Source organism: Ahaetulla prasina, chromosome 3, assembly GCF_028640845.1.
Source record: "Ahaetulla prasina isolate Xishuangbanna chromosome 3, ASM2864084v1, whole genome shotgun sequence".
Taxonomy (NCBI): Eukaryota; Metazoa; Chordata; class Lepidosauria; order Squamata; family Colubridae; genus Ahaetulla; species Ahaetulla prasina.
In genome coordinates this window covers 73,796,231-73,820,939 of record NC_080541.1, presented here as the reverse complement: position 1 = coordinate 73,820,939, position 24,709 = coordinate 73,796,231, and the positions used below count along the sequence as shown (strand labels likewise).

The following is a 24,709-nucleotide window of genomic DNA, read 5'->3' as shown; positions in this document are numbered from 1 at the left end:
CTCCGACCACGCTTTGCTCACAGAAGCATGAAGCCAAAAGCACCAGCCTGAAGATGATGAATGAGACCTCATCGAAACATAGCCAAGACACTCTCAACCCTATATGGGAAAAGACCCGAATATGCCAAGATCTACATACCTATACACATGAAAGCCTACGATAGATAGATAGATAGATAGATAGATAGATAGATAGATAGATAGATAGATAGATAGATAGATAGATAGATAGATAGATAGATAGATATAGATATAGATATAGATATAGATATAGATATAGATATAGATATAGATATAGATATAGATATAGATATAGATATAGATATATATTTTTGTTTTCTGAGGTTTTCACGGGTGTTTGTATGTAGGTCTTTGGTTGTTCGGGTTTTCTCCCGTGTAAAATTGGAAATTTTACACGGGAGAAAACCCGAACAACCAAAGACCTACATATGTGTGTGTGTGTGTTTGTGTGTGTGTGTGTGTGTGTGTGTGTGTGTGTGTGTGTAATTAAGAATAAACCCTGGCTTAAATCTCTACACCGAACTATTTCAGGGACATGTTATGAGCCATGCTTTGTTGAAAAAGCTAGAATGGGCTAACTTTGCACAATCCTGAAGGGTCAACATGATATCTGAACTCAAAGACACAAATGTTAAAGCAGCACAAGGAAGAATATTTACTTTGCTGCAAACGCTACTTAGGGTAGCACTACCAATTTCTGAGTTAATGTATAAATCCTGGATTATGAAATTTTGAATTGCAATTGCCAGTCTTTTCAAAAAATGGTTTTGAACTTTTGCTGCCTAGACCGATATGCATTTCTGAGATGGTGTTTTTTGAAGAGTTGGTGAAAAGTACTGCATACTTTTTGATTCTCTAGCCAAGAAGTGGAAGGATGAAAATAAATGCCTTAGATGTCTTGGCCTAGAAAAAAAGCAATGTTTATTTTATTTTGGGCTGGATGAGTCAGCAACTAGAAAATAGGTCCCAGGTACAACTGCTGGGATGCAGGCAAAAACATACATCACGAAGCAAAGTTGAAGGACTAGCAGGCTAGAGAAGGGAAAAAAATAATTCCTCTTAAGAAATTATCAACAAGCTGAAAGCAGCTCTGCAGTACCTTTTAAAGCACTTTTAAAAAATGCAAGTTGTCCTTGACTTATGACCCAACATTTTTGTTGCTAAATGAGACATTTTTAAAGTGGATTTTGCCCCATTTTAAGATCTTTCTTGCCAACAAGTGAATCACTGCACTTGTTAAACTAATAACATGGTTGTTAAGTAAATCTGGTTTTCCCATTGACTTTGCTTGTCAGAAGGTCTCAAAAGGAGATCACATGACCTGGGACTCTGCAACAGTCATAAATGTGAGTCAGTTCCCAAGATTGTTCAAAGTTACAATGGCACTGAAAAAAGTGACTTATCACAGTTTTTCACAGTTATGACCTTTGCAGCATCCCCATGATCATGTGATCAAAATTCAACTAATACATACTTATCATCATTGGTTTGTCCCAAGGTCATGCGATCACCTTTTGCGACCTTCTGACAATCAAAGTTAATGGAGAAGCCAGATTCCCTTTAAGGTGGCCTGAAAAAACAGCGTGAGAATCAAGGGTATTCTTTTCTTGGAATTATAACCATATATGGAATGTAACATGCTGAGATAATGTATATGTAACCTACATGTAACAAAATGGTATATAAAGCCTTGCTGGAAATCCCCTGACTTTGTTCAGCTTTGTTCTGTTCCCTGAACCTGCGCATAAATAAACCTTTCCTTCCCAGAAGAGCTGGCTTGTGTCTCATCTTTCCACAACACCTTAACAACCGGGTTAACTGACTTATCAACTGCAGTGATTCGCTGAACAACTGAAGCAAGAGAGGCAAAATTAACTTAATTAATGTCTCACTTAACAACAGAAATGTTGGGCTCAATGGTGGTCATAAGTCCAGGACTACCTGTAAGAGCTCCATGTCCACTATTACAGATTTATGCTGAGTAGTAGTTTTCACCCATGTTAAAAGCAAGTTACTTATAGCAGGGGTCTCCAACCTTGGCAACTTTAAGAATTGTGGACTTCAACTCCCAGAATTCCTCAGCCAGCAAAGCAAAGCTGGCTGAGGAATTCTGGGAGTTGAAGTCCACAAGTCTTAAAGTTGCCGAGGTTGGAGACCCCTGACCTATAGGATCAAGTGTGTCTCTAACAAAAAAAAAATTTTTTTTCAGAAAGTCTTAAGTAGGTGATTAATTTAGTTGTGTTGGCATTTGGGGTTAATTTTGATCAGATAAGCATTCACAGAATAAAGATTCTTTCTATGCACACATTTGACACACTGCTCTGTGTCATGAGCAGATGCATCTGCAAAGTGTATGAGGCAGTTTAGCCCGTGTCAGGGTGATTAAAACACACACTCCTTTTATATATGTTGCATTTTTACACACACGCTCTCCTACAGATGCACCTTGTTATGTACCATGATCACCCTTCCTTCCAGCACGCATCTAAAAAGGAACTTTGCAAGAGCAGTGCCTTAAAATTAGAGCAGTGGTTCCCAACCAGTGTGCCGCGGCACTAAGGGGTGCCGTGAGATCTTTTGAGGGTGCCGGGAACTTTTGAGCTACGGAGATTTTAAATATCTATTTCCTTATAAGGGTGCCGGGAACTTTTGAAAGGCTTTCCAAGGGTCCCTCAAACAAGAAAAGGTTGTGCCTCAAACAAGAAAAGGTTGGGAACCACTGAATTAGAGGCTAAACATAACCAGGATCCAACAACAGAAGATCCCCAATTATATAGAGCAGTTATATATTCATTTCTAGATAGTTGTGTCAAGTGTGGGAAAAACAATTTCAGTGTTAGCATTGTGAATAGAAGTCAACCAACAATAACATCTAGATCTAAACTGGATTTAAATAGCACTGTTACCTAAAATTCACTGAACCTTAGTTGCCTGTGTTAATCCAATTATGCAATACACTAAGACTCAACTAGCCAGCTATATTCTAGCCGGGTGTGTGATGTGAATTTAGTATGTCAAGAATTGTTCAACAAGATATTTCTTGTTGAGTATAATGTGTGAATTGGGTTTATGAGTAAAAATAGGCTATCCCTGACAGGGTACAAGTTTGTAATACATTATGGGAAATTGGTTGTCTACTACAGTTGCCCACATGGTGAGAAAAATCCATACACCAGAGAGCTAAGGAAGCAGTTAAAGTTCTCACAAGGTCAGCTCTTCCAAAATCAGAGGTGGTATTCAGCAAGTTCTGACCAGTTCTGGAGAACCAGTAGTGGAAATTTTGAGTAATTCAGAAAACCTCTGATTTGCCCTGCCCCCATCTATTCTCTGCCTCCCGAGTCCCAGCTGATTGGGAGGAAATGGGGATTTTGCAATAACCTTCCCCTGGAGTGGGGAGGGAATGGAGACTTTACAGTATCCTTCCCCGGCCGTGCCCACCAAGCCACACCCACCAAGCCATGCCACTCCCACCAAACCGCACCCACAGAACTGGTAGTAAAACAATTTGAATCCCACCACTGTCCGAAATTGTATTTGATTATTGAACTTAATCAACTTTTGCAATTTAAATGAGAAGAAATTCCAAGATTGATCCAGCTTCTGCAAAAACATCACGAATCATTCCTCAGAATCACAACCGGCATAGGAAATCCTATAAAGAGAAATGACAGTCAGTAGTCTGTGGCAACCTGAACAAAAAGGAGATATTATGTCTGTGGCAAAATTAGATATCATTATATATCATATTTGCATTTTCTGCTTGAGAGGCTCAATTTTAGCTCCAGCTTCAGCTGAAATTGTATGAAAAATACTTGATGTGACAGAATTGGCAAGAATGGAAGGAAAACATATCATTTGAAATTAAATAATGGCTATCAATTCATTTCCAAATAAAATATTATTTCCATTTCTCTTTTACCTCCATCATTTGGAGTTCATAATCGGAGTTCTTGCTTACTTCCTTTAAAGTAACTGAAATGTAAAGCGCTGTGTAAACTAGTATATAAATTGCATGGTTAGAATAAAACTTTTTTTAAAAAGGTACCATGCTAGTCCATACTGAAGTTTTTGAATTCAGGGTGATTACTAAATGATTCTCTGGGTTTTACACACCATTAGATTTTGCAAGAGTTGTCGAGAGTTTAGTGCTTGGAAACATACATTATGCTGAATATTTGTCCTTTCTAGAACTGGCATTTACCAGATCCATAAAACCTCATTAAACCCTGGCCTCCTACCAAGAGCTTACTAAAACAATCACTAATTGAGGGTTATTTCAGGATTTCCTATCTACAAGAACAAACAGTTCTGCAACCTGCTAGCTATGCTCTAACTATACCAACTGCAACAGATTACACTATGGTTTATATTCTCTTTTGTCCTTTTTGCTGGATCTTTCTGTATGCCCTTTCCTAAAAGTAATTCTTGACATATCGCCGGGAATAAGATGCCCTTGTTTTTTCACTTGCATTTTCTCTGGGTGTCCCTTAACTCCTGCCAGGCAAGTTTAAGACAAAGCACATGGCTTAGTTGTGGAAAACATAAGAAATTTTGTTCCTTTGGTGTATTACTCACAATAGTTTAAAGGTATGCCCAGTGACAACCTAGGACAGATGTAAGGAATATGTTTTATATCTTCCAAGAACTCCCTGTTAGCAATATATCTGGTAGCTCTTCCCTGCAGTTTATTTTCATAATAGAATTTCTCAAAATAAGTGGTTGTAAAAAGCCTAAAACCGCATAGAGAACACTGTAATTTTGGATTTGGATTTTCCAAGTCATCTGACGCTTGGAGCTGATTGGTACGTGCACAATGGCAGAAGAACACTCTTGTGATTTGATTCACACATAATGCTAACCATGCATCATTGTTTAAAAAGCAAAGTGGCTAATTGTATTAATTAGGCAATGCGTTGATCCATAATACAGATTGTTTCATTTGGAGTTAGTATAATGTCTAAACTGAGCTATTGTGATTTGTTTCACAAGCCTAGATAAAGCAGACCTTAGAATGATGGGGAAACAGTATATAATGTGCACTACATAGTTGTCACCGAATAGTTTATATAGGGTGATGCTTCAATAATGCTTTGTTGATACCAATTATATTACTATCCTATAACCAAAGAATAAATTACAGTATTAAGGAACATATCACATTTTTCAATATGAACTGGTATACATAGCGCACTGAGATTGCATATTCCTTTGACAGTATCTCAAAAAAAAGGTGTCATCTAAGTGAATGGGACCAGCAAATAAATGAATATTGTTACGTTCAAGATGTAGCTCTTTAATTCAATGGCAGTTATCAAAATTATCAAATTATATTGGCCAATTTTCACAAACATCAAACTTCCTGGGTGTTGGCACTCAGTTCATTCAGTTCATCCCAGATGATTGTATAAATAGTCCTTGACTTACAACCATTCCTTTAATGACCATTAGACATTACAATGGCATTGAAAAAAGTGACCTATGATCAGTTTCCATACTTACCATGTGACAGCACTCCCATGATCATGTGATCAACATTCACAATTTGTTCTTATTTATAACGGTTGCAGTGTCCTGGGGTCATGTGATCACCTACTGCGTTCTTCTGGCAAGCAAAGTCAATGGGGAAGCCAGATTTACTTTACAACTGTGTTACTAACTTAACAACTGTGATGATTCACTTAACAATGGTGGCAAAATAGGATATGAAAGTGGCGCAAAACTCTCTTAACTTCTGTCTCACTTAGCAATAGAAATTTTGAGTTCAATTGTGTTCGTAAGTCCAGGACCAGCTATATAATAACAGAGGGTGGGATTCAAGAGTTCCTCTGCTAACATTATAAATATTGTTCTGTCTTCTGTCAGTGGAAGGACGGGAGGAAGAACAAGAATAAAAAGGGTCTGCGTGAGGAGGTTTCATCTTGTGTAGATCCTGGAGCACAAAAGAAAATATTACTCATTTGATCAGGGACCCAAAGTGTTCCTGAATATGGGTCATCAAAAACCCATGATCTTTAATCTGCCTGAAGCAGTACTATAAAAATTCACAGAGCAGCTCCTTTGTCATAGTTTCACACTCTAAAAGTACAAAGTAACATTGCAAGTATGAGTAAGCTTGAAAAGGTAGGAGGTTGGAAAGTAACCTGTGAAAGTTCCTTCATGAAAACTCTGAACAAGTTGAAGCCCAGAACATTTTAGGTTGTATATCGATAGTTCCAGTACAGCCCCATTTCTAAGTAACCATACAAGTTTTGAATCCATTTACGTTGCCCTAACACAGGGGTGTCAAACTGGCAGCCCATGGGCCGGATGCGTCACAAACAGGCTGTTGTAGTCCGTCAGCAGCCTATGGAGCTGGCAACGGAGTCCGACAGCGATGAGGCTGAGTGAGGCCAGGGCCATCAGGAAGTGAGGTGCGGACTCCAGAGCCTCCAGTGACTGATAGTACTGAGGCAGGGGAACAAGAGGAGCCTCTTCCTAATGTATGCATGAGAAGAGCTGCCAGAAAGCAAGAGCAGCTCAAGCAAAAAGGACAACTCGGGAGTAGGGACAAGAGATAATGGGCACCTCCCATAAGGCTTAAAACAGACCAGCAACAGCATTTGAGCTTTGCCAGAAAACAACATTGGTAGCTTTGTCTTCTGCTTCGTCTACGTCTTGCATTTATTTTTGTGACTTCCGAACGTTTGCCAAGAAAGGTCTTTGGCAGTTTGCCTAATTGGACCAAGGTTTGTGATAGGACTGAGGAATTTGTGTTAGGAGGAATTTGTTTTAATTTGAGTTGAACGATGCTGGGAATGAAGTAATTCTCAGCTGTTCGAATAAAGTTTGTTTTTTCACAGACTGAGTTTCCTACTACCTACTTGGCCACCCCCACCCCAGCTCCACGAATGGGAAAAGCATCACGAAATGTCACGTGATGGCAATGTGACGAGGAACAAAATGAATGCAGGCACTTCTCATTTAGCAACCACAATTGGGACTAGTTAGTAACTTGGTTGTTAACCAAAGCAGTCAAAGGTGAAACTGCAGCTGTGCTTACAATCGTAATTTGGCTTGCTTTTGTTTGGCAGACCTGCAAAGATCATAAATGCAAGGATTAGTTGCAAAATTACTTTTTCATCCTTGTTTTAATTGTGAATGGTCAAAGCAATTGCTAAATGAGGATTCCCTGTACAAAATAAATTACAACAGAACAATAATATAGAAGAGATTCTCCTTCCAAATTTTAATAGATTGTTTTATACATTTTTCACATATCTATTTTGATGCTAAAGTATTAAATATCAACATTTCTGCCTAGAAAACACCCTAAAATTGTGAGGACTCCTCCAATTTTAAGGCTGCATGATCACCAGGAATTCAACAGCTGAAGTTTTTCTCAACAAAGAGCCAATAAAGATTTTACATGTTACATTTCTGCTGTTTTTTGTTTTGTTTTGTTTTTGTTCTGTAACTAAAAGTAAGGTTAATGGAAATGGACTATTAAATGGAACATTAATGATGATTATGTTGTGGGTTACAAGAAAGAATTATAGGAGCAGAAAATATCCCATGGAAATTAAAGGATCAGTCCTATTCCCAGTAAAACAGTTCCACCTTAGTCACAAAGCCACATGATCACCTTGGGCCAGTCACTCTCTCTCAGCCCTAGGAAAGAGGCAACGGTAAACCACTTTGAAAAATCTTGCCAAGAAAACTGCGCAGATTAGTCCAGGCAGTTGCCAGGAATCAACATTGACTCAAAGCTACAAAGGGCCGGGATAGCTCAGGCAATAGAGAAGCCTGTTATTAGAACACAAAGCCTACAATTACTGCAGGTTCGAGCCCGGCCCAAGGTTGACTCAGCCTTCCACCCTTTATAAGGTAGGTAAAATGAGGACCCAGATTGTTGGGGGGGCAATAAGTTGACTTTGTAAAAAATATACAAATAGAATGAGACTATTGCCTTATACATTGTAAGCCGCCCTGAGTCTTCGGAGAAGGGCGGGGTATAAATGTAAACAAAAAAAAAATGAAGTTACTTTGATGCATAGGACAGATAAATGCTCAAATAAGTGAAAGATGGAGCCAGCCAGTCATAATACCACAGAAATACAACCTGAATAATTTCAAGCTTCACCTTGGAAATATTAAAAATCCCCTGTCAGTGCTGAAAGTACACTATGTGCTATCAGATGGCTCCATCTATATTCCTTTGATGTGCAGATCTGGAAGAAAATAATCTTATGTATTCGTACTTAACTGGACATTCTCTGTCTACTCTGCATTTCTTGTTCTTAAATTTTCATATTGCTTCCCAACAGGGCATCAGCTACAATCATCTGAATACTTTATCATATTTTAATTAACCTCATAAGTATTTTGACTGGAGACAAAATGTACATACCTCATTTAGCATCACACTGTGGTTACTGATGCCTCACTGGTACAATCTTTGATTATAATTTGTGAAATCAGCCATTGTCTTTAAAGAGGCAACAAAAAAAGTATATTTTAGATATTTCAGTGTGGTTAATCCATTGAAACAGATTCCCAATTGGTTTAAAATTGAAGTCACTAACATTAAATTTGCCTAGAAGTTCCATTGAGTTCAAGGAATACTTTTGCCATATGTACAAGTATGGCACCAGTGAACTCAAAAGGATTCTTTTTTTAAATAGACATTTTAAAGTATGGGATTTATGTGTTAGAAAAGATTACATTCCTGAAGGCTATTAATTGCTACAAATGTAGAAATGTCCTGGGTTCTTTTACTGGCCCCTTTTGGAGCATTAAAAAACCCCCTCAGATCCAGGATCCTATACCTAAGAATCATTAGTCGAATGCTTAAATAAAGCAAAGTGGCCTTTGATTTTACACTTTTTACTGTTTTATTAATCCATTAGTCTGAGATTCTAGCTCTATTTACCTATTACTGCCAGTGTGAGAGCTAGTTTTGTCTAGTAGTTAAGCAGGGGTGAAATCTAAAAATTGTCCCTACCGGTTCTGTGGGCGTGGCTTAATTGGTGGGCGTGGCTTGGTGTTCAGATGACTGGGTGGGCGTGGCCAATAACAATAAATAATAAAATAATAAACAAAGTATAAAAAACAATAAGAGGTACCAAAAACCAACTTTCACACTTTACACACACACAACACAACTGACTCACACACAATGTAAAAGCAGCTGCACTTCACACTTCACACAGCCACAAAAAGCTCAAAAACCAACTTTCACACTTTACACACACACAACTGACACACACACACACACACACACACACAAAATACCACATACAGCTTTCTGAGTTTTTGTGTGTTTGTGTAGTTAGAGTGAAACACTACAGAAACACACCAAATCTCAGAAAGCTGCACAAATATTTTATTTTATTATTTTATTTTATTTTATTTTATTTTATTGTGGACTTCAATTCCCAGAGTTCCTCAGCCAGACAGCATTAATCACTCAGTGGTGAAATAGATTAGCTAAGTTTAGATTAGTTCTGTCTCGTGCTAAAAGCGAAACTGGGGCTTTCGGGCTGTGAGCAGAGCCATGAGGTCGATCAATAATCAGGTAAGTGACTTAGACTCTTTTAAAAGGAGTTTTTCTACATGTTTTCTACAGAAAACATGTTTTTTAAGGTTCTGCTGATGAGGAACTCAGGTGAGATCCCCAGAGTAGCCTTTAATTTTAATTTTAATTTTTAACTTTAAAGGCTGCCAATCTTAGCTGAGGGGCGGGATCCTCAAAGGCTTTTTTTTACTTTTAAAGGCCTGTTTCGGCTGAAGCAAAGCCGGCTTTTAAAAGCTTAAAAAAAAAAACCCTCTGCAGATGGTGCGGCTCAGCAAAGGCTGGGAGGGTGGGGCCAGGGATTTTTGCTACCGGTCCTCTGAAGCAGCAGCCACCATCGCTACCGGATCACGCGATCCCATCCGATCCGGGAGCATTTCACCCCTGTAGTTAAGGCACCAGGTTAGAAAGCAGGAGACTGAATTCAAGTCCTGCCTTAGCCAAGAAAGCTAACTTGGTGACTTTGGGTCAGTCACTCCCTGTCAGTCCAACTCACTTCACATGGTTGTTGTTGTTGGGAAAATAGGACGAAGAAGTCATATTGGATGTGCCTTGAGTTATTTGTAAAATAAATAAATAAATGATGATTGACAAACTTCTACCCATGAAGTAGCCTAATCCCATTTAATGTTACTCCAATGTGTATTCTATTGTTAATTTAATGATGCAGATTTGATCTCTGCTAATGCAAGTTTCTTCTTGTTCTTTTTCTTGGCCCTTTTAAGTGTTATAATATTGATTTAGGACACTACAATGTTATTCTTTTAGAAACTTTAACGTTCCTAATATTATTTTGTATTTTTCTATGATAGGTAAGAGATTGTTTATTTATTTTTTGAAAAAAAAATCCTAGTAATAAATACACATAGTAAGCCTATAGATACAGAATGATTGTAGGAGAAGATCAGGCAGAGCTGGAAGGTGGAGTTAAACATGCTATAATTGCTCCCAGAAGCACGAAGCTGAAGCCTGAAGATGACGAATGAGACTTCGTCGAAACGTCGCCAAGACACTTCCAATTTTACGCGGGAGAAAACCCGAATAACCAAAGACCTACATACAAACACCCGCGAAAACCTCAGAAAACAAACATGCTATAAGTTTAGAGTCCTTACATTACCACAAATGATCCAAGTCCATCCCATTTTGAATCCACTGACTCTTATCTAGCACCATTTTAGTTGATTAGGTTGTTGTACATAGGCTTGAATAAATCTTTTGTCCTGCAACTTAATGTATGGTCCTGATCCTTTGCACCTGACAATGACTAATGAATAAAGAATATTCAGAAACCCAGCACTTTATCCAGGCAACAGCATGATTGTCATTTTATCAGATGTTTACATTTACATTTATGTACATGTTTGAATTTCTCTCATCACAAAACCTACAAGCTTCTAACAGTTTCCCAACCAGTTCCTTCTCCAGATTTATTGGACTACAATTTCCATCATGCCACATGTCAGTGTGACATGAGCTGTAATCCAACCCACATATAGGGTGTGTTGGAAAAAGACTTGTTTAAACAAATTAGCTACAAGAAGTCTCTGTATATTAAAGTTGCTGATCAAAAGTGTCTGGTGGACACCTGATGTAATTGAAAACTGCCTAATCCTAAAAGCTTACCCTGTCATTTGAATAGAATCTTACCAAGTAGATTTTTACAAGAAAAAACTGAATATTGCAATAATAAAATAGCGAGGAGGCCAGATTAGGATTAGAAAAACCCTAAGGTTTAAATCCATATCCACCTTGCTCTCACCAAGTGCTTTGGAGGCAATACTTTCTTGATTTAATAAGTTATTGTGAGAATATAATTAACTGAGGGACAAGAATCATGCATACCATCCTGAATTCTCTGGGCAAGGAAACACATAAAAATACAATATAAACAATAAAGTCAGAGCAACCTGACTACAGCGAAGGCATACCAAATCTGAGTGCAAAAATCCATGTGACCTTTATGTGGGAACAAGAAGATAAAGAAAACTGTGGTCATCCATTCTATTTCTGCCCTGCTACAGTATTCCTAATAATTCTAGTAACAACTCCATATCCAAAATGGGAATAATTATGTGATATTGCAAAAAAAAAAAAACTGAAGCAGGGTCACAAGTTCCAATCACTTCAGAAACTTTAGCATGGTAGTATCAGATCTTTATAGTTCTTAAAAGAATTAAATTAATTTGTATTTCATGGATGAACATCTAAAAAGCAAAGCGGAATGAGATTTTATCCAGAAATGAATACGTTCTTCATCAACCAAGTCATCTTCTCTGCCCAAAGAAATCTGGTATATTGCATGCTTAAACTGACAAATGAAGCATTGGCCCTCTCAAATCATGATCCCATTTTATAAGCACGTTAATATCTTCTAAAGAACACTTATTCTTTTGGCCAATTTCAGGTCAGAAAGGAATGCCTGCACAGATGGGTTTAAAAACCACAATATTTTGAGGAGCATAATAACGTACAACTCAATCATCTGCCTATCCCAGATCCCCAGGAGGAACTCAAGAGGCAGATAAAAATGCCAAATCCAAGTCTGAACATCTGGCCGACTGTGTGACAAACCACCATAATCAATTATTAAATATGTTAGAAGTTGGAAAGCAGCCAGAGAGGCAACTGGACTGTTGGATGAAAAGGAAAATGAGAGCAAACTAAAACTGGCTAAGGATGTGGAGAAACTGAATGAAGGCACGCCAGATTGCATTATAAAGCGAAAACATTCACTCAAATATGAAATGAATGATCTTCAAAGATCCTAACGGTGATCCCTGTATCTAAGGATTGGAAAGTGGCCGATGCAATACCCTTTTTAAAAAAAATGGATGAGGGAGAAATGCAGGAAATTACAGTCTAATCCGATTAGCGTATGTGCTGGAGAATTTAGTGCTAAACAAATCAAATATTCTTCTCCTACTAAACAAATTTGGTTCCTACAAAACCAAATCCTATCTCACCAATGCATTAGGATGCTTTGAGAGTCATAAGAAGGCACATGGGTAAAGGGAGTCAACAGATATTGGCTGGGTACATACTCATCACAGTGTTACTGGGCAGTTTTGTGGCTTTGGCTTAATATAATATGTAAACCCAGCCAAAAGTGACTTATTTATTAAATCATTACTGAGCCAAACCTTGTACTAATAGGGATTAAATAAATATTCTTACTTTATTAAAGTCTACTCACTGGTTAAGGTAATTATTCAGTTGCATATTAAAGTTTGGGCACCTCTGGTCAAATTTTAATGAATCTGTAACCAAACAGAAGTTAGCCAAGTCCCTAAATGGTAAATAGTTAGATAAGATGCCTTTCTGGAAATTTGGATGCATGTTTACCATTCATGTGCAGTTGTTTACAGTTGCAAAATAACAGCATATTAAAATAGATGCAAAATTTTGGATATCTTTCACTGCTTTGTAACGCTTTCTTTGGCAGAAATAGCAGTTCCCAAATGATTTCTGCAGGCAGCTAAGAGTTTTTCTGATTTTTCTTCTGAACGTTTTCCGCCACTCTACAGAATTATATTTCAGAAATATTCCTGGGTCTTTCTGTACATGTCTGAGATCATCCTACAGATTTTCACCCTACATGTCTGAGATCACCCTACAGATTTTCAATTTATGTCGTTATGAATAATATTCTGGTGATTGCAAAGACCATTCCAAAACATTTATCTTTTTTCCTGTAATTGCTCATTGATACAATGAATTTGAGAAAACTGCAGGAGACAGTGGAAGATGGTGTGCTATGGTCCACGGGGGTCACAACGAGTTGGACACAACTTAGCAACTGAACAACAACAGTACAAATTTCACATTATGCCCTCCACATTATGTGCTCCATCGCTGAAGGTTTTTAAGAAGAGATTGGACAACCACTTGTCTGAAATGCTTTTGCAGGAGGTTGGCGTTGAAGACCTCCAAGGTCTCTTTCAACTCTGTTATTCTGTTACTGTTGTAAATAGCATGTGTGTGACCCACTACTTCTTGCTGCCTCTGAGTGATGGGAAGAATGTTGCTGGCTGAGGGGACATTGGAGGCAGAGGGACCAAGATGCACGCAGCCAAATGCTGGAGAGAACAGCTCATCATCTACCAGTCATGTACCCTAAAAAGAGCTAAGACCGGGCACCAAGACGATGGGATGCCTTCGTCGCGCCGATTAAGCAGGCCTGCCGAACGAGCAACAGCCTCTGAGGCCGGCGGAGCGGTCTTCGGAAACGGCGGCGACGGCGGCAGCTCCTCCTCCTCCTCCTGCAGAACCTAACGGCGGCGTGACTCTCAATGCGCAGGCACCGGGATGTAAATAATACGTGGCATCTGAGGCTGGAGCAGCTCAGAACAGAGATGGCAACCGAGCGAGAGATCTGCAGCTAACCCGGCTGCATTTGCTCGCCCGGTAGGAAAGACGGAGGAAGAAGAGGCGGATCAGGTAACCAGCCGCTTTGTACACCGCAGTCCGCTCACACCCGGGCTCGGATTAATGGTTTGTTTTGCGTCGAGCCATTGCCTGATCCGAGCCTCTGAAGCAAGCCAGGCTACGTTACACGGAAAGCAGAGCCGGGAGAAGGGAGAAATAATCTCCGCTATGCAACGCGCGGGTTCGAGTTTGGCTGAGCAACTCCATCCTGCAGTTTTGGGAAGGGGGGGGGGAGTAACGAGGGGAAGAGACAAAATGCAAAAAAACCCCAGAGCAGTAATAATGAATTGATGGCCGTTTTTATGAGGAAAACAGTTGTTTGCAGCCCGGCTAGGATTGTGGAGGGGGGGTGGGATTCGAAAGCGCTCTGCTGGCTTTGTTCGAGTGGTATTTTATTTGCCAGACTGGCCTCCCGGTTTTCAAACATATCATCAGGTCGAGCGAGGCGGGGAAGAGAAGGGGCAAAATGGAAAGGAAGGGTTTAGAAGGCGAACCGTTCACGAAGAGCCAGACTCTTCAAAGGTTTTATGGGGAGGGAAAATATTAGCGAGAGGAAAAGAAGTTTGCCGTTGAAGAATAAATAAACGAGGGCCCTAGGAGGTCACTGAAACAATTTGCAGAACTCGTTGCTCGCCTTTAGTACCTTGGACAGCTCCCGCTTGGGAGCGACAGGACAGAGTGAAGGACATGGCGGGAGAAAAAAATCACACTCTAAAAAAAAGACAGCAAAAGCTACCAGTTGTTGGTTTCTACCCCAATAGCTTCTTTCCTTCCTTATAGGAAGGCAATATTTCATTTATTTAGATCTCCCGGGTCTAAATTCATTTATTATAAATTCATGTAGACCTCCCATGTCTTTTAAAACTGTAAGATTACTCCACCCCTTGAGTTTAGTAGAGGAGACTTAGAAGAATATATTCTGCCATTTTTGAAGACTGCCCATCGAATATCTGATCATACAGATAATAACTACTTTTGTTATTATTTACAAAAGGGAAATTCACATCCTATTTTTAAAATGGCTTCTGCATAAAATGTATTGGCTCTGTTTTTTTCCGAGTTATATTCATGTATTGCAAGTCTATTGTAAACATTATTATTATTTTGCAATGGTAATGTGATACGTAGTATAATAACTTATGTCATGCTGTTGGATAACACAATTTCTCCAGCAGGCTTTGTGATTTGTTCACAAGCAATTTGGTATGTGGTTCTAAGCTTTAAAATAATCATTCAGAGAATATGTGCTTTACATATCAAACTTTTTGAGAAATATTACAGATTTTTTCCCCAAGCTATAAAATAATAGTTTTTAGAAGCATTTCTGTTGTGATGATGATTGCTCTGTAGAACATGAAAACACAACTAGCCAATGGCATCATAAGTAAAATGCTGTCTGTAGCCCCTCCCAATTGGACCTCAAGGTTCATTTTTGAGTATGTTTTGCATTATTGGTAAGTGTTTTCACTGCTGTATTAGTAAAATGTTACTGAACTGCAGAGTTACATAAATTTGCAGCCATCACTAAGACTTCTCTGTCCTTTTCAGTGACAATAATAGTGTCCTTCGGAACTCCTTGCCTCTTTTTTCATGCTGTATATCTCATCTCCATTGCTAAAAGTATATATGTATGGAAAGGGGCAGAAATGCAGAATCCATTAGCATAATGGACAGATAATACCCTTGGATAAAAAAATTTAAAATGTCTAAAGTTGTGGTATTATGGTCATAGTTTTTGTCAAGGAAGTCAGTCGACTTAAGCAATTTGTTTCAGCTTTTCTTAACTTGAAAAAATGAAAATATGGAGTGAAAGATCAGTATATAGCAGTAGCACTTAGACTTATATACCCTTCAGAGTGCTTTACAGCCCTCTCTAAGTGGTTTATAGAGTCAGCGTATTGCCCCCAATAATTTGGGTCCTCATTTTACTGACCTCGGAAGGATGGAAGGCTAGTCAACCTTGAGCCTGGTGAGATTCGAACTGCCAAATTGCAGGCAGCCAGCAGGCAGCAGAAGTAGCCTGCAAAATTAATTATTCAATATCAATATATGGAAAATACTATCTATAACTTTTTCTCAAAAGGTATATTAATCATAATCTGAGCACACATGCATGTATGAATGTAGATTGGTTTTACTTGAAAAATAAAAACTGGATGGTTTTAAATCAACTTGACTATCAATTATCTATTTCTTCTTGTTCTATTCTGTGAAAATAAAAATGGTACTTTAGAAAACAGATGCATGCATATAAGCTCTCATCCTAAACTCATTAAAATTATATATATATACTTTTGCTTGTCTAAGTGGAGCATGAGATCGTTTGCACTGAGGTTTTGCTTCAAAAAAATTTCAATGAACTGTTCATTCTTGTTAATGGTATTTGCACTAAAACACAGTTTTTGGATTTTTTTTCTTAATATAAAAGTATTATAGATCAGAAAGAGTAGTATGCATAACATTTTTAAAAGCTCTAGTTTCTTTATTTGTCCATACACTGATTGAGACAAGTTTCATTAATTTTCCTGTTGGTTTAGTTTTTAAATTAAGAATTATTTCTGGTTATACCCAATGTTCCAGACTGGGTTATAAAAATTCATTTTAGTCTTTCTTCTTTCTCCAACTCTGTCCTGTATTACTCTATATAGTTGATTTATTCACAAATTTTATTATGCCTTTATTATACCACTGTAATAAAATCATACTGAAAAAAATCATTCAAGACAGCTTTTACCATGGTAACTGAAGATGCTATTGGATTACCTAATACAAAACTACATATCCTAAAAATCTGATTGCATTTTTTGTCATTTCTTGATGATCTTACTGATACTATTGTTTAACCATAATTATAAATTTTTGTACCAATTACATTTAAAAATTGTTTTTCCTTTGGAAAATTGATTTTTCTTTTGGACTGGCAAATGATTTGTCATATTTTACCATTTGTATATCGTTCATCTGTGAAAACAGGCATCTGTTGATACTTTCTTCCTCTGTAGTTATGGCAGCTTATTTTTCCTCCACTTTGCTGATCAACTAACTTTCTTCCTCCTGGTAAAATTACTAATGCAATTTGTTGCTGGCTGTTCCTATTAGATTTGCTCACGCATAAGACAAAGAAATGCCTTTATAAAATGAAAATATGAAATGGATTCACTGATGAAGAGTAAATGAATATTGACAGGTTTATGAAATCAGTTGATCCTTATTTAGAATCCTGTTTTTTTCTAATCCGTAGTATATCATTTTCAGAGAAAATTCATATACCATTCTGAATGCAATCACTCTCTTGCTTGCCTTTCCATTGTCTATGATTGTCCTGTCCACACACGGAACAGGACACTCTGGCTGTACCACTTGCAGGTGAACTTTGCACAGTTCCAAACATTCTCTTCTCAGTTGAGAGGATTGCTTACATTGCCAATTTGATAGCAGACATCGATGTCAAGGGAGAAATGGATCCTCGGAAGAACCTGCCTTGATGAATCAGAGTTTGCAGTCTTTAATTTAAAACATTCTTTCTAACAAATTTTTAGAAAAGTTCTACCATGGGTTCAACTTAATAGATGTTTAGTCTGCATGCCTGAACCCTTAGTGTATCTCCAGAAAATCTTTCTGGGTACTCATCCTAAAGCTATTATAGAGGGATTTTTTCCCCAATAATGGCACTCCACTAATGGATTATTATCCCAAGAGGGTTCATCACCTACTATATTATTTTTTTCACCCAGATAAAGGTATTTTTCCCATGCATTTTATAGCCTATGCCAGACTTGATAACTGTAAGATTTGTGGGCTTCAACTGACAGAATTCCTCAGCTAGTTGGCTGGCTGGAAATTCTGAGAGTTGAAGTCCACAAAAAGTTGCCAAATTTGGAGACCCTAACCTATCAATTTATAATTTTATAATGTTGGAAGAGCTGCTTTTATTCATTTTCCCACCAGTGATTACTGCAATTGTTGCATGCATTGTTCCCAATTTTAATTTTTAGTCTTATGTAATTTCTGTTATTAGATGAATTAAAATTAGAATACCTGTATGATTCCCCAATACAATTAGCTAATATTTTATTTATTTAGATTTTTTAATCCATCCTTTATTATTTTTATAATATACATTACCTAATACTCTTTCCTCCTCCTATTTTCCGCATAACAATCATCCTGTGAGGTAAGTTAGACTGAGATAGAATGACTGGTCCAAAGTGCCCCAGCAATGGATTATGAAATATTCTGAGATGAACTTTGCTTGTGTACATGAAATATCAATTGGACCAATAGATCATATCATAAACTGAATACATTCAAAAGCTGGGGATCCATATGTGTTATGTGATATTCAGCAGTAGATGGATGCTATTGCTTAGCCAAAATCAAGTGGGAAATTTTTAATAAGCAAGTTTAATAAGCAAGAACTGAATCTGTCATTGTTACATGAGCCATGAATTGCTTCCTTCCCAAAGTTACATGATGAATGGACTGGATTACATCCTATTGTTAAGGATGGATTATATTGCTAGTAGTGCATGTAAATAATGCTACATGAGTTTGACTGCCTCCAAGAAATGTCCACCAGGAAAATATGGGGCATTATTCAATGGCCATGAGCATTGACTGCTGTTCAGAATAAATTAGACAGAGAATGTGTGCAGTATTATAGAGAGGTATATTGTTGTTCTCATTGATATCTCTTTCTCATTGGTGGAGGGAGAAAAGGAAATAGAAGATTGGCAAGAGGTAAGATGCTACATTAAAATGACTGTGTGATCTTTTGAACTAACTGCTTTCTCTCCAATTAGTCTAGAGCCTAAAGAAATTCCAACTGTCCTGTAGACAGCAAAATTAACAATAATAAAAGATGTGTTACGGACAATGCTGTAGTAGTGTGTGAACTTTGTCAGATTGAATAGCCTGTTGCTAAAGTGTGCACAAATGGGCTAAATGCACAGCAAGGGCTTCATCAGTCTATGGATGAAGTTGACAATGTTTGTTCGGGTTATTAATTGCCTTATCACATTTCCCAGACCACATTGCAATAAGCCCAATTGCCAGTGAAAAGGTTTTGATATATCACTACTTCAAACTAGTGCAAAAATAATCATCCTATGCCCTACTTACATGGACAAATATGATTCTATGATAGCTGAATCAACTTTCAATTAAGTGTAAATATCATTTCCTAAAGGATAGCCAGGTTATCTGTTGCAATAAAAACAGGGTCGGTCATATGACAGTACTTTAAATGCATTATCACTGAGATATTGACTTCTGCAATAGATAATTGTACAAATAATAAAGCTTAAGCCATATGCTAATCTTTAAGGTTTGTCTTTGTTATTATTGGCCTTGTTAACCTAACAGTACTAACAGTATTTATAGACCAACAGTACAATTATTAATATTTTATAGGCCAACTTAGTACAGAATTCTCTGGGTGTCTCACAACAAGAAATAACTGAATAATTTAAAGTACAACAATAACAGAGACAGTAAAAACTAAACACAGTTGTGGTTACTAACACCAGCTTTAAAAAAAACATCTAGAGATACTGGTATAGGAAAATTTAAAAGGAAAATGTATTTGTCAGGCAGTTAACTCTCGTGCCCTAAAAACATCATTCAGCCCAACCTTTAGTGAAGAACCAAATGCTACAACGACAGAGGGTTTATGCAAATCCAGAGAACTTGTTGGCTATAATTCAGTTGAATAGAATTAAAGATGGACAAATAATTACATCTCTCTGTCCAACTTTCTGATTTGAATTCAATATATTTCAGAATTCTTTGCCAATACAGTAACTACTTCATGCGGTATTCATGACTATTGCTACTCAAAAAAGGAAACCCAAACATATTATTCCATCCAAAACTACAAGAGGTTGTCTCTAAGATATGACTAAGGATTGATGATCCCAATGTAAGAGTGATGCAAGTTGCTATGTCCATCAGAAATGTAATACCTGGTCTTTCCTTGTCCTGATGCAACAAGCCATCCTCTTAATAAGTCCACATACAATATTTTGGCCATATATTGCCCATTCAAAGGACAGTTCATGATAGAAGAAAGTAATGGAACATCAGAGCAAATATTTATCAATATTGAATAACATTAGCTATCAATATTATGGATTTTGAAATTCTCTAGAGGTTCTAAATTCAACATTTTGGTAAAAGTGGTTGCACATTAAAAAAGCACATTTCTGCTCTGTTATAGTAGAAAAACAGAATTTTATCCAGAATTGCTGTTCTATTGCTAGTCAAAAATATAACTCATAGGAGGTTGGAAAAATACAATGCATATTTACCCTGAACCTTGATATAATCTGAAGAATTTGAGGATGGTTGTCATAGTGATGAAAATATCAGGATCTATGCTAGGTTTTGTCATTTGAATGTGATTGCCTTCTGATTTCCATATAATTTAAAATTTGAAGACTGGTGCTCTTCTCCATCATAGTTTATCTGAGTAGGGCTGCCTCTTTTGCAGCAAATTGTTGTAATTGCCTACTTGAAAAGGGATGTGACATCTGAACCCACTATAAGAATAAACTTAAAAACAAGACTAGTGAGCCATTAATCTGGTTTAAATCAAAATGTTTCAGGGAACATCTATAAAAGGAAATCACATCCTGTTTTAGATAGCAAGCACAGTGATTCACTTGAGATTCTGTTGATCTTCACACTTCACACTTTTTTTATACTCTTCCGTTTAAACTTATTTTCATGGTTCAGTGCTTGACTATATTCACAGCTCCAGTAGACCTGCAATAAACTCAACCATATTGCATCTGGGTTTTACCTGAAATCACATTTTAGTTATTGATAAATATGAATGGATTTAACAGAGTCTTAGGTGCTATATTTATTAACAAGAAAGTATATGATCAAGTATATGACATACATATTTCCATGAAAAATGTCTGCAAGCATTTTTCCCACATCAGTTTGGTATCCTAGTAAAGAAAAACTATGAATGATACAGACGTTGTTTCACTGATTATAGAAACATGAAAAGCTTTCTTATATTGAGAAAATATAAGTCAGTAATGATCAGAATTGTCTGATTCATTCAGTTTGTTAACATATCGTGCTAGGATATACTTTCAGTTTGCTTAATGTGGAACAAAAAGGAATCATACTGGTCTAAGCTACAGTTCATAGCATGTTATGTTAACTCTGCCAATTCTGCCCTATTTAACAAACTATATTTAAATAACTTATGGTAAGCCAATATTCCAAGCAAACTATGTCTGCCTTTGGCTTGCCTAAATGGTAGAGCTAATATTGATAATCTGCCCTAATCCCAGAGAACTCTGGGTGGTGTAAAACAGGGGTCACCAGCCAGTGGTCTGTGAACCACTGGTGGTCCGTGAGAAAATGTTGGTGGTCCACAGAAAAATTATTTCAATTTTTATTTTGCACTAAATACTATTTACCTTTTAAAAAAATTCATATTAATGGTCTGCAGGATTTAAAATTATGAATTTAGTGGTCCCTGAGGTCCGAAAGGTTGGTGACCCCTGGTGTAAAGAAATGTAATAAAATAAAAATGCCTAATCATAAAACTAATAGTAAATGATAAAATAAAAAATAAAGAAGATGAATGTCTGTACTCAGAATCCTTAGGAGATATAATCTTGCACCATTAAATTGTTTGGTTTGAAGCTTTAATTCAGGCTATATGTCAGACCTGGATGCCATCTTTTTTATTGAGCCTTCCGGCCTGCCACATTTACTGTTGCGGGAAATTGGGAGGGGGGATTGTATGGAGCATGGAAGATATATAATCATAATAACATTCCTTTCTCAGAAAATCAAGACCATGTTACCTTGTACCTGGGAGACTGGACCTGGGAGGTATCTCCTGTTGGGACGGTGCTTTGATTGGATCATGTGATGGACTTGTGGGTGTTGGGCAGGGATTTAAACTTTTCTTTGGATGGGGAAAACCTGGAAACTTTCAGATTTGGGTTTTCCCAGATGTGCCGATATGACATCTCTAATAAAATGTAGCTTTGAGGAATGTCAAACCTTGGATTTTTCTTTCATTGGGGGTGTTACTTGGAACCCTGACACTGGGAAAGTCCAACCTATAATCCACAAACTTCATATAGTGATGATGGGTGTGTATGTGATTTTTAACAGATCCTCTCTAAATAATTGACCCAATCATCTCGGAAATAAAAGATCTGAAAGAATGCTTAAGCTTGTTCTTTTAAAAACCATCCATTCTAATCTAAATATCTAAGATAAAATATATTTCATTGGGAAATTTCTCTGATGTGGTTTTTCATTTTTTTCCCCCTGAGATGGTTCTGATAATTGGCACAACCCAATTATAGCTCTGTGGGATCCCAGTGTCCATTCTGTCTCCTTGCAGGTGGGAAGGATGAGTGCGTATGCTGACATTTATGCATCAAAGCAGGGACAACAGGGTACCACAGAAGGTGGTTACCAGCGCTATGGAGTTCGCTCTTACCTGCATCAGTTTTATGAAGACTGCACAGGATCCATTTGGGAGTATGATGATGATTTTCAGATCCAGAGGTCACCCAACAAGTGGAGCTCCACATTTTGGAAGGTACAACTACTACCTAACAATTGTCTTGTAGCAGATCTGTGGAGTGTTTGACTCCAAAGGCATCACAACCCATAAGCACTAATGACTGATGGGTTTTTAGCATTTCCATTATAACTAGTTTATGACTACTTTGCCCTAAGTGCTATGTGTGATGGAAAGGTGGGGTGTTTATTTAATAAATCAATAAATACACATTATGTATTTATTCTCAGCTGTCAATCTCCTTCTAGTTTGAAAGCAGAAAACTGGAAGGCTTTGATGTGGCATATTAGGCCAAATACAAGCTATGTTAATCTTCATTAAACTCATTGTCTTCTAAACTATCTCCCTTCAAGGTAGAGGAATCTATAATTTTAGAACATAAAAAAGATCAGATATTTGAAATGAATATTGGACCAAAAAGCAGTCCTTTTTGGTTCATAATAAATTGTCCCAAAATTCTATCACTGGGAGAGTAATAGAAGGAAAACATAGCATTCTAGTTAGAAATGCAAATGTTTACAGAAAGGATATTTTCTATTAAATCAAAAGCTCATATTTATTTCCTCCAAAATAAGACATCCCCTGATAATAAGCCCAATTGGGCTTTTGAGCTTGCTTATTAGATATGTCTATAGTCAGTAGTGTGATAAAGACCCAATTGATTTTCATGGGACTTGGGTATTGATAACTATGTTGTTTATAGACAGCTATCCCTGAATTCAAAACTCTCTAGATGTGATAAGACAGCAATTTCCAGAATTTCCACCCCAAACTTTTCCACCAGAGAACAGATTCATCTGTCAACAGAATGAAAGCCCTTAAGCAACTTAAGTTTCATAGAAGTGACTATAAATATCAGTGAAACATTAGATACGTTTAACATCTAAGACTACAGCCACAAAGCAAAAGCCATCAGAATAGAAAATAGCCTTGTTGTTTTCTGAAATCTCTCTGTTTTTCAGGTTGGACTCATCTCGGGGACAATGTTTATGCTGACAGGGATTATAGTTCTTGTAGTTGGGTTTCTGGTAACCCCCAAAATTGAAGCCCTTGGAGTAGAAGATTTTGTGGTAGTAGATACCCATGCTGTCCAATTTAACCGAGCCCTTGATGTGTGTAAATTGGCAGGAGCAATATTATTTTGCATTGGAGGGACCACAATGGCAGCCTGTTTACTTATGTCCGCATTTGCAAAAAGCTACTCCAAAGAAGAAAAGTACCTGCAACAGAAATTTAAAGAGAGAATAGCAGATATGAAAGTCCAAACATACCCAGTCACAAAAGCCCCAGCACCTGGAGAATCCAAGATACCCGTTACACTGTCCAAAGTTCAAAATATCCAACCATTATCTGAGACCTGATCCCGTTCTCTCTATCCTAACACACCCTTCTTGTGAATTTGAAAAGGTGGTCTTGACTAGCACTTGAACCTGGGTTTGCAGTGCGGCAGTTCTGCACTCAGCAGGAGAAGAAGCAGGCAATGGGGGGGGACCCCTATTTTGATAGGACTACAGGAGTGACAAGGAAGTGAAGGTTCAGCCAATCACTGGTTTCAATAAAGCGTCATCATGTATGTTGTGAAGGTTTTTTTTAAAAAATGTCCACAGAACCATTTAGGTTCTTCCCTTCCAGAACATGGTTCATTCTTCTCCACTTATCTTTTCCTTGTTACATATTTCATTCCTTATTTAAATAATGGATATGTCTGTCTGTTTAGTGTGAACAATTTAAATTGTGTCCTGTTCAAAAAGAATGGTCAGAGTCCCACAAAAACTCTGTGTGTGCATGTATCAGAGAGCAGAAAGCAGGCAATTTCTGTTTCGATCAGACAAGTTTATTCCCCTGGAGTGCAAGCAGAACCACACCTTATGCAAACATTAAAAAAAAATCCATCATATGCATGTGATTCTGTGTGTGTGTGTGTGTGTGTGTGTGTGTGTGTGTGTGTGTGTACACACACACACACACACACACACACACCAAAAGCTTTCTATCCATTCTAAATTTAGAAATTTAAACCCATTTATCTTTGGCCTCCAAAGCTTCTCCCTACTGCAATTGTGATTTTCAGCTTGCCACTCTTTTGAGAGGGGAACACAATTTGCTTGTGTTTTGTATCTCAAAGAGGCTTAATACTGTTTTAA

The 24,709-nt window shown here is 37.5% G+C and overlaps 1 protein-coding gene across 2 annotated transcripts in view; it reads left to right on the top strand.

The window, feature by feature from the left end:
• The window catches only part of NRSN1 (neurensin 1), a 136,884-nt gene extending 112,461 nt beyond the window's left edge, over positions 1-24,423 (top strand). Inside the window, exons 1-3 of one of the 2 annotated variants that reach the window (XM_058176838.1) lie at positions 13,801-14,011; positions 22,383-22,583; positions 23,528-24,423. In XM_058176838.1, coding sequence (XP_058032821.1) covers positions 22,392-22,583; positions 23,528-23,926 — 591 coding nt within the window. In that variant the 5' untranslated portion in view covers positions 13,801-14,011; positions 22,383-22,391 and the 3' untranslated portion in view covers positions 23,927-24,423. Of the gene's footprint in view, positions 1-13,800; positions 14,012-22,382; positions 22,584-23,527 lie in introns of those variants that run through there. The other variant, XM_058176837.1, reaches the window with a different exon arrangement.
• The last annotated feature ends 286 nt before the right edge of the window (positions 24,424-24,709 follow it).